The sequence below is a fragment of the Emydura macquarii genome, unplaced genomic scaffold (assembly GCF_026122565.2).
Source record: "Emydura macquarii macquarii isolate MOO-44397 ecotype Brisbane River unplaced genomic scaffold, CSIRO-AGI_Emac_v2 contig_2676, whole genome shotgun sequence".
NCBI classification, from domain to species: domain Eukaryota; kingdom Metazoa; phylum Chordata; order Testudines; family Chelidae; genus Emydura; species Emydura macquarii.
Genome location: NW_027132813.1, coordinates 10365816 through 10378839, shown reverse-complemented (window position 1 = coordinate 10378839; position 13024 = coordinate 10365816). Strand labels below are relative to the sequence as shown.

Here is a 13024-nt window from a genome sequence, read left to right as displayed (position 1 = left end):
TTGTGAACTGGAGTAATAGAAATTGGATGAAATTTAATAGTGGAAAGTGCAAGGTCATGCACTTAGGGACTAACAACAAGAACTTTTGCTATATGCTGGGAACACATCAGTTAGAAGTGACAGAGGAGGAGAAGGACCTGGATGTATTGGTTGATCACAGAATGATTATGAGTCACCAATGGAATATGGCCATGAAAAAAGCTAATGCAGTCCTAGGATGCATCAGGTGAGGTATTTCCTGTAGCGATAGGGAGGTGTTAGTACCGTTATACAAGGTTTTGGTCAGACCTCTTCTGGAATACTGTGTGCAGTTCTGGTCTCCCATGTTTAAGAAAGATGAATTCAAACCGGAACAGGTGCACAGAAGGGCTACTAGAATATCTGAGGAATGGAAAACCTGCCTTATGAGAAGAGACTCAAAGAGCTTGGCTTGTTTAGCCTAACCAAAAGAAGGTTGAGGGGAGATATGACTGATCTCTATAAATACATCAGAGAGATAAATAACTCCTCTCCCTCCCTGGTGTTTAAGTTCAGCACCAATGTGGACACAAGAACAAATGGATATAAACTGGCCATTAGGAAGTTTAGACTTGAAATTAGAAGAATGTTTCTAACCATCAGAGGAGTGAAGTTCTGGAACAGCCTCCTAGGAGATTGATGCGGGCAAGAAACGTAGCTGGCTTCAAGACTGAGCTTGTAAGTTTATGGAAAGGATGGTATGATGGGACAGCCTAATTTGGCAATTGACTGATCTTTGACTTCTAGCGGTAAATATGCCAAATGGCCTGTGATGGGATGTTAGATGGGGTGGGTTCTCAGATACTGAGAGAATTCTTTCTGGGTGTCTGGCTGGTGAGTCTTGCCCACATATGCTCGGGGTTTAGCTGATCGCCATATCTGAGGTTGGGGAGGAATTTTCCCCCAGGGCAGATTGGGATAGGCCCTGGGGGGTTTTCACTGTCCTCTGCAACATAGGGCACAGGTCACTTGTTGGTGAATTTTCTGTACCTTGAAGTCTTAAAACCATTATTTGAGGACTTCAGTAACTCAGTCTTAGGTTAGGGGTCTATTATAGAGTGGGTGGGTGAAGTTCTGTGGCCTGTGTTGTGCAGGAAGTCAGACAAGATCATCATAATGGTCCTTTCTGACCTTATAGTCTATGAATCTCCCATAAATGTAAACTAACTTGTTTGTCTTAGCGACTGGCTGAACAATAAGTAGGACTGAGAGGACTTGTAGGCACTAAAGTTTTACGTTGTTTTGTTTTTGAATGCAGGTTTGTTTGTTTTCTTACATAATTCCACATTTGTAAGTTCAAATTTTATGATAAAGAGATTGCACTACAGTACTTGTATGAGGTGAATTGAAATATTTCTTTTTACAGTGCAAATATTTATAATAAAAAAATATAAAGTCAGCATTGTACACTTTGTATTGTATTGTAATTGAAATCAGTACATTTGAAAAAGTAGAAAACACCCAAAATATTTAAAATATTTTGTATTATTGTGTATTATTAATTTTTAATTGTGCAATTAATTGCAATTGACAGCTCTAGTTTTTAGACAATGCATCAAGAGAAACATGAAGCAGCCATTATGTGTCTCTTGTCTTACTCAAATTACAAGAAATAATTAAATATGTCATAAATGATATCTTGATATATTTTGATATGTGGCTGAACTACATGTAATGGCTTGACTTTTTAAACTTACCTAATTTAAGTTCAAAGTTCTTGCTAATTGCCATCTGGACTATTACTGAACACAAGCCAAAATTCACTTAGTATAAGATTTAAATTAAGACATACAAAATATTTTGTATACCTCTCAGAGAAAGCAAAATGAAGTGCCATTAATGAAACAGATGTGTGTATAAAAGCACAGTGGGTTCAGAGGTGCGGGAGTCTTGCCTAGAAGTGTGGGCATTTATCCAGTCAGCAGGCAGCTTTGGCTCCAGAGGCCTCTTGGTCCTCAGCAACTTTGACTCTTACCCAAGTAGGGCCCCCAGATGCCTGAAATGCTAGACAAATTGCCTAGTGGCTCACTCCCCCTGCTAGGAGGCTCAAATTGCAGCCAGCCAGGTGCTCTGCTGCTGAAGAACCACGTGACTCCTTAGTTCACAGGCTTTTACCACGAGACCCAACCAACCACTTTTCAACTTCCCTGCAAAGACTGAAGGGAATTTCCCATGCACCCCTCCATCCCAGCCCTGTAGGGCAAGGTACTGAAAGGGAGCTTCCTACATTGCAGCAGCAACTTCCTATGCAGGTGCCTTTTGACCTTGGGACTACCTGTGACTGCAGGTTTTGCAGCCACTCTAACCATTCCTGGATGCTTGTGTCTTTTCAGATTAGAGGAGCACCGATGATGTTGACAGTTAACTTCACAAATCTACCTCAATTGCTCAAGTTGTGTGGCTTGGTGCAAGACTGAAGGCTATACCTACCAGAAAACCAGCCAGCTGTCGGCTAGATGAGAGTACAGCATCCATCTGCACAGCCACTGTGCACAACATACCACTAAATAAAACTATTATGCCAGCATGGTTGGCAAGTGTTATTCCCCATTATGGCTGAAGGCAGCCAGGGGAGTGAATTTTGCTTCTTGGAGTTTTCTCCTCAACTTTCAGTCTCAAACAAATTTTTAAAAATTAGTTTTCATACCAATTTCAACAAAATCATGTACTACCGTTTCCAAAACCCTATTCTAGAGCAATTGCTTCACAGCCTCCAAGTCAGTTTTATTCCCATGGCACACTACATTTACATCTGTATCTGCTGGGTGAAACATTAATAATTTTATTAATGTATTTTAGATTAAAAATTTGTATCTAAATCCAAAAATGTAATTGTTTCCTAGCCCCCTTGCCATCAAAGTCAAATTTAGACACTGATATATCACTGACACTTTACTAACTTCAGTTTTAAAGTTATCCCATTAGCTCACCAACTTAAGAATGCATCCTTAGAATTCACAATCCACAGGTGCACAAATCTTAGTAGACATTCAAAACTCAGGTGTAAAGTGCTGAGCCTTTTCTGCCATTATTTTAATCATAGCCCTTTTAATCATAATTATTTTTTAGTTGCCTTCCACTGCCATTCTAACAAACCTTACACAGTATTACTGTGTTTGCAGCTACTGACAGTCTTTTCCATCAGTTAAAATTAAAGCAGCGATATTACAGGTTATAGTTTAGCAAGTCAAAGAAAACTAATTTTTGTAAAGGGGAAATATAGGAAATATGCTGTAGCACCAGGAGGAAGAAAAGGGTCACTTATTTGAATTGAACTAGCTTAACCTCTATCACCTCAAACAGAATGAAATGAAGTGGAGAAACAGGAAGTGTACAGTGATGTCAGCTCCTGGTTACAATAACTTTCTATGCTTAAGGGATCTGCACTTGGAAGCATTCCATGTAATAATTTAGAAGCCCTATTTCAGAGATTATATCAGTAATATACCACACACAAGAGAGTCATCTGTACTAATATAGTAGAAATAAGTAATTCACACTGATAAGAAGTTATTTTCTTATTCCTCTCCTACACTAGTCCAGGTGGATAGGATTCCACAAGCACAAGCAAAAGAGAATATAACTACTAAGGGAAATCCTGCAGAAATGTATCATCCTTGCATGCAATCACACCTTAAAGCAAGGTCCACATTTGCAACTCATGTGCTCAATTTGCAAGCAAGAGTACTCCAATTTTGTCATCCTTACTCTCGCTAAGTAGTACTTTAGTATATAAGAAACCTCTTGAATGAATATGAGTAGCTTCATGTTTTATGATGAATCTATATGTTTGCAGAAACTAGGATAGCTACGTGGCACCTTGCACTGGAGCTCAAATGAGGTCATTCAAGAATAAGTAGTTTTAAGTACCAGGTACTAAAGCTTCCATCAGGTCCTTTGATGAGAACCTCCGGGAAGTAAAGGACAAAGGAATGGGCCTCATCTTAAGTAATGGATTCTTGTATGCAAACCTTTTGAGATGTGGAAGCTGGTTGATACATGAAAACACTACTTTCAGATTAATGATTTCATGCAATGTTTTCTGAATATCATTGAAAGTATGAAATGAACAAACAGCACACTACCTCAGTTTTTGGATACTATAAAGAGATTAGTAGATTGTGACAAACCTCTCTTTCAGAGTCTCTGGTTCTATAGCCATTATTCTCAGGAACTGGGAAACATTATTTTATATAGACTCTGTTCTGTTGATTCTGGAGCTGGACAAGTCTGTTTCAGGGAAGGCTTTTACAGACTATTCTACTGCATGACTTTTTGCACACCTATCAGTCACCACCATTATTTTATAAAAATACTGAAACTATCCTATGAGGAAGCTTTTATGAATGCTTTGGAAAAGAGTCGTGATATTTTGGCAAAGAGATTGGTTTTGTTCTCCTAAATCCTCTCCTTTTTGTTAGTTCTGGACCAATATCCTTAGTTGTAGCTGTTGTCTATTCTTTGATGAGAGGAACTGAAGCAATAGAAGAAAGAATAGAATGCATGTAAGCAGAACAGCGTGCTGTGCCAGCTCAACAAAAAGTTAAAACTACTAAAAAGGATATTTATACAAATACTGTGGAATTCATTGCCACAAGGTATCAGAGAACAAGAGCTTAAAAAGAGTTTAAAAGAATTAGACATTTATATGCATAATATAAACATTCAGCACGCTAAGAGTAAGAATTAAAAAACGAATTCAGAAATATAAACCCTCATAAGTCAGCCTTGATGAGCATTAGGGAGAAGCTTTCCATCTAAACAAGTTATTTATTCCTGAGCTGTCTGCTATGGGGTTTCTTACACCCTCTTCTGGAGCATCTGGTAGTGGCCATTACTGAACACAGGATACTAGACTAGACCATTGGTCTGGTCCAGTCTCGCAATTCCTATGTCTAATCAAATTTCTACTTTCAGGACTGTAAAACCAATACCTTCTTCAAACAATAAACAAATTTAATTTTGGGGGGTGGGACGTTTTGTTCCATTTTACACAACTGGAACCTACACTTTCAACACTTCACGATTTGTTTCTAATTAGTATCAGACTCCACACATTCACTCCGGTAAACACTGATCACAATAAGACTAAAGATTCTCTTATCTCACTGAATTCCATGCCTACACTCCTCCACCGATTTTCTACAACCTCTGACTCGGTTTAAAGATTTCCCTCAAATCTTCCCTGAAAAGCATCTTGCTAACTTCAACGAAAACAATCATCATAATCCTTTCCTCTCAAACCGCACCCACTTCCATGCTTTCTTCCCCCTTATCAACCTTGAGATATTCTGCCTCTTTTCCACCTCCTCAAATGATAACATCCTTTATCAGCTTTTTACCATCATTGCCTCTATGCTTGCCCCCATCTGTCACTCCCCTTCTCAACCTCTTATTGTCCTTTAGCTCAACCTACAAAACAAGCACATCCTAGTCTCCCTAACCCTCAAAAAATATTTCTTAGCATTACCTACCTCTCCAGCTGTCCCCTGTACTGAAGACAGTTTACAAACAATGCACTGGCTTTTCCTCCAACTCCAATCCCTTCTAAATTTGTTTCTGCTATATTTACTCAAACCACTCTCACTGAGGTCTCTAATGATCTCTTCTGTGCCAAATTTTAGGGGCTTTACTCTATCTTCCTCCTTAAACTGGGCTGCTTTTGATAATATTGATTAGACCTGTTTCTTCTGACACCTCATCCTCATTGGACTTTTGAAATACTGCTCATGGCTTTCCTACTATCTCTCTGAATGTTTCTTTACTCTTTGGTGAGTTGCCCTCTTCCACCTCTCCTTTTCCATTATCTATGGCGGTACCTGAAGGTTCTGCGCTTGGTCCTCTGCTCTTCTGAATTTACAACTTATCACCCAGCAACCTCATCAGTTCACAAAGCAACTATCATCGCTATGGTGACGACTTTAATAGCTCCATTTTGTATGGCTAGAAAGAAGGTAATACAAAGAAAGATGTGTGTGTGGGAGTCCAGAGAGGAGGGTACTATAAAACTGAGTCTGGATATAATGAGGCTCTGATAGAGATCTTGCTTTCAAGATGGCTAGAAAAGAGTGGAGCTGCTGAGTAGGAAGAAGTGTAGCATTTGGTTATGGCATGGATGTGTAAGACAAGGGAAAGGGAGTGGTAGTCAAAAATAATCTTCCAGGATTGCAGGCCTGTGACTGGGAGAATAATAGCATTGACAGGGAGAGGAGGCGGGAAGTGGAGCAGGTTTGGGAAGAAAAACTGTGTTTAAGCCATACTAAAGTTTAAACAGTTTACTGTGAATTAAGTTGCCTTACATGTAAATTGCTTCATGTTGTTCTCCTTCCCTGAATCTCTGTCCACTTGTCTGTCCTTATAGCAGTGACCATACTGTCCTTGAATGTTTGGAAAATGTCTAGTATGTCATGGACAATATCATAAGCTAAACTTATATTTTTATTATTTTGAATAGTCCCATTATTTTATTGAAGAGAGATTTCTTAAATGGAATAATTATAATAATTAATACTAAGTTCCCTTTGAAAATTGTTAGAGGTTCACTTACCTGATGATCTTGAATCTTCCTGCCCACTACTCTAAATGTATTGTTTCCTGTGTGATGATATATATGAACTCTACTGAATCCAGTCGACCCACCAGCTGGTATCCATTTCTTATTGGTATCATCATAGACCATAACTGCAGCTCGTGCTTGGCAGATACTCTGCTCGCTATCAAGACAAGAAAACAGATATTTAAGGTTAAAAAGTAAAAGCAAAGTTAAGGCAAATGAAAGCTTTACATGTAAACCAGAAAAGGTTACTGGACAAGTTAAGGTAACCTGACAGGAAATTTTACCTTTCTTCAATGTAGAATTGCTAGTACCACAGCATAGCAATTGTTTTACTTACTGCCTATCATTCTAAAGGAGAGGTCTGCTCACAAAAGATCTGAGTGAAGAGAACTGTATTAATGGTAAAGATGGACCAATATAATTAGACCTGCCGAGCAAACATTTAGCAGGTTTTACTACAGGAAAACTTTCCTATGAAGTATGAATTTAAGTTCTGAGCACGTTAAAATGCTGCTTCAAATTTGCAAAAGAGACTAAGGCTTGGAGATTCTGCCCTGCAGCAGGGTGTTGAGGCTACAGGATTCTGCCCAGAGAGGAGGAGGGTCTCAGGAGGTTAGTAAGTTTGGACATCCCTGTTATATACAAATATTAAGAGTGAACTTGAGTGCCTTTTATTAAATGAGAATATTGATCTAATAGGCATCATAGAAACTTGGAGTTGGGATAATCAATGGGACACAATATATACCAGAGTACATAATATATCAGTAGAACAGAATAGTCTGTACAGGTGGGCGAGTGGCACTATATATGAAAGAAAGCATAGAGACAAATCAAATAAAAATCTTAAATGAACCAAACTATGCCATATCTCTGGATAGTAATTCCATACTTGAAGAAGAAGAATATAGCAGTATGGATATACTACCAACCAGCTGATCAGGATAGTGATAGTGACTGTGAAATGCTCAGGCAGATTAGAGAGGCTATAAAAAATAAAAAAACTCAATAATAATGGGGGATTTCAACTACTTCATATCGACTGGGTACATGTCACCTCAGGACAGGATGCAGAGATAAAGTTTCTTGACACCTTAAATGACTGCTTTTTGAAGCAGTTAGTCCTGGAACCCACAAGAGGAGAGGCAAGTCTTGATTTAGTCCTAAGTGGAACACAGGATCTGGTCCAAGAGGTGAAAATAGCTGAACTGCCTGGTAATAGTAACCATAATATAATAAAATTGAACATCCTTGGAGTGAGGGAGGGGAACACCAAAGCAGCCCACCCTGGTAGCATTTAATTTCAGAAAGGGGAACTACAAAAATGAGGAAGTTAGTTAAACAGAAATTAAAAAGGTACAGTGCTAAAAGTGAAATCCCTGCAAGCTGCATGGAAACTTTTTAAAGACATCATTATAGAGGCTCAATTTAAATGTATATTCCAAATTAAAAATCATAGTAAGAGGACCAAAAAAGTGCCACCATGGCTAAACAACGAAGTAATAGAAGCAGGTAGAGGCAAAAAGGCATCCTTTAAAAAGTAGAAGTTTAATCTTATTGGGGAAAATAAAAAAGAGCATAAACCCTGGCAAGTGAACTGTAAAAAATATAATTAGAAAGGCCAAAAAAAATCTGAAGAACAGCTAGCCAGAAACTCAAAAAGTAACAGCAAAAAAAATTGTATGTACATCAGAAGCATTAAGCCTACTAAACAACCAGTGGGTCACTGGATGATGGAGATACTAAAGGAGCACTCAAGGAAAATAAGGCTATTACGGAGAAACTAAATAAATTCTTTGCATCAGTCTTCATGGCTGGGGATATGAAAGAGACTCCAAAACCCGAGCCATTCTTTTTAGATGACAAATCTGAGGAACTGTCCCAGATTGAGGTATCATTAGAGGTGGATCTGGAACAAATTGATTAATTAAGCAGTAATAAATCCCCAGAACCAGATGGTACCCACCCAAGCTATCCACATTGACAACCATAATGCCAACTACATATATAAAATGATGGGGTCTATATTAGCTGTTACCACTCAAGAAAGATCTTGGAGTTATCATTCATAGATCTCTGAAAAACATCCACTATGTTGCCCGGCAGTCAAAAAAAGCTAATAATGTTGGAAATCATTGGGAAAGGGATAGATAAGACAGAAAATATCATATTGCTGCTTTGTAAATCCATGGTACACCCACATCTTGAATACAGCATGCAGATCTGGTTGCCCCATCTCAAAAGAGATATATTGGAATTGGAAAAGGTACAGAAAAGGGCAACTAAAATTATTAGAGGTATGGAAGAGATTCCACATGAGGAGAGATTAATAAGACTGGGACCTTTCAGCTTGGAAAAAAGAACAGTTAAGGAGGGATATGATGGAGGTCTTTAACAGGGTGTCCAAACTTATTTACCTCTCGTCCCTCCCCCCGAGACCCTCCTCCCGGCTGGGCAGAATCCTCTAGCCCCACCACCCTGCCATAGGCCAAAAGGTCCGAGCGCCCCACCCCATTCTGTTAGGTGGAGAATGGGGGCGGGTGGGGAGGGGGGGACTCCACAAGCTGCACTTTAAGTGTAAAACAGCCACATACAGCTTACAAGTCACTGTTTGGCCACCCCTGGTCTATAAAATCATGATTGGTGTGGAGAAAGTAAATAAGAAAGATATGTATTCCTTCTCATAAAACAAAAACTAGGAGTCACCAAATGAAATTAATAGGCAGTAGGTTTAAAATGAACAAAAGGAAGTATTTCTTCATGCAATGCAGTCAACCTATGGAACTCCTTGCCAAAGGATGTTGTGAAGGCCTACAACAGTGTTCAAAAGAGAACTAGATAAGTACATGAAGGATAGGCTATTAGCCAGGATCGGCAGGGATTGCTGTTTGCCAGAGGCTGGAAATGACCGATGGGATGGATCACTTTATGATTACCTGTTCTATTTACTCCCTCTGAAGCACCTGGCATTGGCCTTTGTCGAAGAAAGGATACTGGGCTAGATGGATCACTGGTCTGACCCAGTATGGCCATTCTTATATTTGTGTGTGTCTTTTAACAGGTAGGAAATGAGAACAACAAGGATAAGAACACCCCTCACTCTGCAGTGAATTCAATGGAAAAAAACTAGACATTGAACACTAATTTGTGACAAATTTCAATATGTAAATAAACTTGTTCTGTTTCCAAGAAAAAATATTTTCTTTTTATGTACATTTTACATCATCTGGAATCTAGAAATTTCAGATATAGCTATGTATGACTTCTCTTTGAGAAAGGGGGTGCGCTCCTTTGATCAGTGTCTCCCTTTCATGCCTCAACTCAATACTTTGAGTAGAACAATCATGCTGAGATCAAGGTACAGTTTAGAGCTGAGAGAGAATTGTCTGAATATGCAAGGAAGTGGCATACTATTTATTGAAAAGGAGAGGGAACTCAAGTTGTTTTTACTGGAAATGTCCAGACATAACTGGCAATAAAAATAAAAAAAGTTACTTAACAGTAAATCAAATTCTCCAAGATACTGTGTTTGCAAATCCAACACTGCAAGCTATGCATCACGCATGCCTTCCAGAAGGGATGTTACCTGTCTTTTTGAGGGCAAGGAAGGCAGAGGGAAGAAGGGGGATTCTGCAGAGGCAGTCTATGAAGAAGAAATGCAAGAAAATCAACTACATTTATTTATAAAATAAAAAACGTAGAGAAGGGTTTTCCCACTTTTTTTAAGCTGGTTTAGTTTCTTCCTTTCCCTTTTTTGAAAACTATGTTAATTTTGAATCAACATCTAGTCACTGTTTCTAGTTGGGGTTCTCTAGGGTACAATCCCAGGCTCAGAACTCTTGTTTGATGCCCCTTCTTGAGAGATGGGATGCTGTCATTATCCAACTGCACTAAACCCTGAAATCAATATTAGGCTTCCCAAGCCTTCCAGTTTCTTATACACCCCTCCTCCCAGATTTAGACTACAGACATACTGTATTTCTAGTTAACACCTTTGGGGACATGAAAGGATAGCAAGGAATACAGGCTTAAAGAAATTTCTTAACCACAGTGACTTTACTCTTAAATGTATAGAAAATACATATCTTTGAAAACAACATATTTCTAAAAACAGACCTGCGACACATGCTTGCCTAGTCTAACCACAACCCTTCTGAGAATCAGAGGTTTGCCAGAATTTCAGGATGGGCAGAATCCCTCCTGCTCTCTTTCTCCTGGCAAGTCCTTGCAGTGATGGTCAGCCCCCTGCACAGAGCAGAACCTCAATTGTTCTTGGATAAAGATTGTTTCTGAGCTTGTGCTCCAACTAAGATGCCACAGATACGCCAATCATGCTTACCTCTACCTCCTGTAGGCCCCAGCGTACAAAACCCATTGTCCAATGGGAGTGGGCTAGTAGTTGAGATGATCAAAGTTGTTGGCCCCAGACTGCAGTCATGATGGTTCTTACCATCTTACCAGCAAAGTATCAAACACCTTTCTCTGGCAACACAGCTGTCTGGAATGATGTACTATTGATTGTCTTTGGATATGTCCAAGCTTGTGTAGTCATCGTCCAGCATTTCCACATTCAGAACAAGACAGAGTTCATGATCTGACTCAGATACATCCCATTCTGTCACAAATAGCTCATAGCCAAAAATTAACTGTCCATACTAGTCATACCATGATAGAAAACATAATAGCGATAAGCTTTTTCTGCTTCGTTTCAGCCATAGTCTGGACAATCTCAGAACAGAATATAATGGAGGGCCCATCATATGACACCAAGTAATTGACCACATGCTACTTGCAATAATTCTGCATGTAAAGTCACTCTTACATTTCAGCGTCCATGCTATTAGTTCCAATTCTGTTGTACCTGTTCAGCTCCACAATGTTGATTTAAAAGTTAAAAATATTTTGCAATTACTAAGAGCTAAGTATAGTCTGTTTGTACTAGAAGGAAAATGAATGACAGAATCAAGAAAAGTGTACTTCCACATTCCATGCATGGCTGCTCAGACCAAGGGCATGAAGTAACACTTCCATCTCAGAAAAATCATGAGTTGATCATGTGAACAGGCCGCTGAAAAATGAAAAAACACTTCTGATGTTTGCAGATAGAACTGCTACTTACACTATAGTAACTATGGTTCTTAGATGGGATCACACTGTAGGTGCACATGCACCTCTGATGTGAGATCAGAGTCTTTTGAATAACTGTGTCCAACAGGGCCACACATGCCACTCTGAGACTGTGTGTTAGGGCATAAAACACAGAGCAGCTATAGCCAGTTCTCACTTCCTTCACAATTCAAAGCCCATTTTAGCAAGACTCCAAAAGCAGGGATGCAGGGAGGCCTGTGGGATTCACAGACAACATCTTGAAGTAACAAAGTTTTCTTTTGTATGTTTCAATGTGGATTCCTCTGTAGGTGACTGGCAAACAGTATCTTCTTCAGGATAGTGGGAATGAGGTATATGTGCTGCATCAGTTAAAACAGTGATTGCAGTCCTCCTCTTCCAAACTTGGCATCTGCCCTGGCAGACAACTCCAATGCATAAAGTTTAATGATATGGAGTAACCAAATGACTTTCACCAACCCACAGATTTCAGAAATCAGCACATTTCTGATGCAGACACAAATGTTGCTTGAACTCTGGAGTAAGCCTTGACGTTCAATGACACCAGCCAACTGGTAACATCGCAAGATACACTATATTATCCATTTCAATATTCTCTGTGATGAGATGGCTCAACTTTTAGAATGACTGGCTGTAGCCAGAAATAAACAGGAAGACAAAAATCAAACTATTCAGACTATCATGTAATTAAACAAGGCTCTGGAAAACTCCAGAGTGAGCAGAATGGGGCTTTGGGAAGAAGACTGGCAAATTAAGAAACTTAGAGACTACCTGGGGGATGAACTCCAGGTTATGTTTCAGCACTACCTTCTCTCTCTTTATAATGTGCCATATTGAGGTTCAAATTTACCCTAATTTTAAGCTCAACTGTAAGAAGTGGATAATAGTTTATGAAGTGTCATCATAACCTCTAGCAACAAATGTTGATAGGGAAAGGTGTAAAAGAGGAGACAAAGACTGAATTAATCCAAACAAAAAACCCTACTGATATAACTCAAGGACAGCATTAAGATCATGCTTGATAAGCAAAAAAAAGCATGGGACTGGAAGTCAGTGAATCAAAAATTGGTGCACTGGAACTTAATCCTATAAATTGGTGAGCTACTTCACCCATCACTCCTTTTTGGGGTTCTTAAAAAATGACTTTGGGATGGGGGAAATACAGATGGATAGAGGCAAAGCTAAAGGGGTCAACTGCTGACTGAAACAAGGAAACGAAGGAAAGCTTCACCAGCATGACTGCCACCCCCATCATCTCTTGGGATCCCAGGATCTATTGTAATATAATCAGTTCTTCTTCAGCCTGATTTGGAGATGTCTTGA

The 13024-nt window shown here is 39.2% G+C and overlaps 1 protein-coding gene across 14 annotated transcripts in view; it reads right to left on the bottom strand.

Moving 5' to 3' along the window:
• ENAH (ENAH actin regulator) overlaps window positions 1–13024 on the bottom strand; it is a 241849-nt gene that overhangs the window by 128470 nt on the left and 100355 nt on the right. For all 14 annotated transcript variants that reach the window (XR_010922969.1, XM_067564863.1, XM_067564862.1 and 11 more), the window contains exon 2: window positions 6566–6731. Coding sequence is in view for 13 of the 14 variants with exons in the window: in XM_067564863.1 (XP_067420964.1) it covers window positions 6566–6731 (166 nt within the window). In the remaining variant the exon portion in view is untranslated. The remainder of the gene's footprint in view (window positions 1–6565; window positions 6732–13024) is intronic.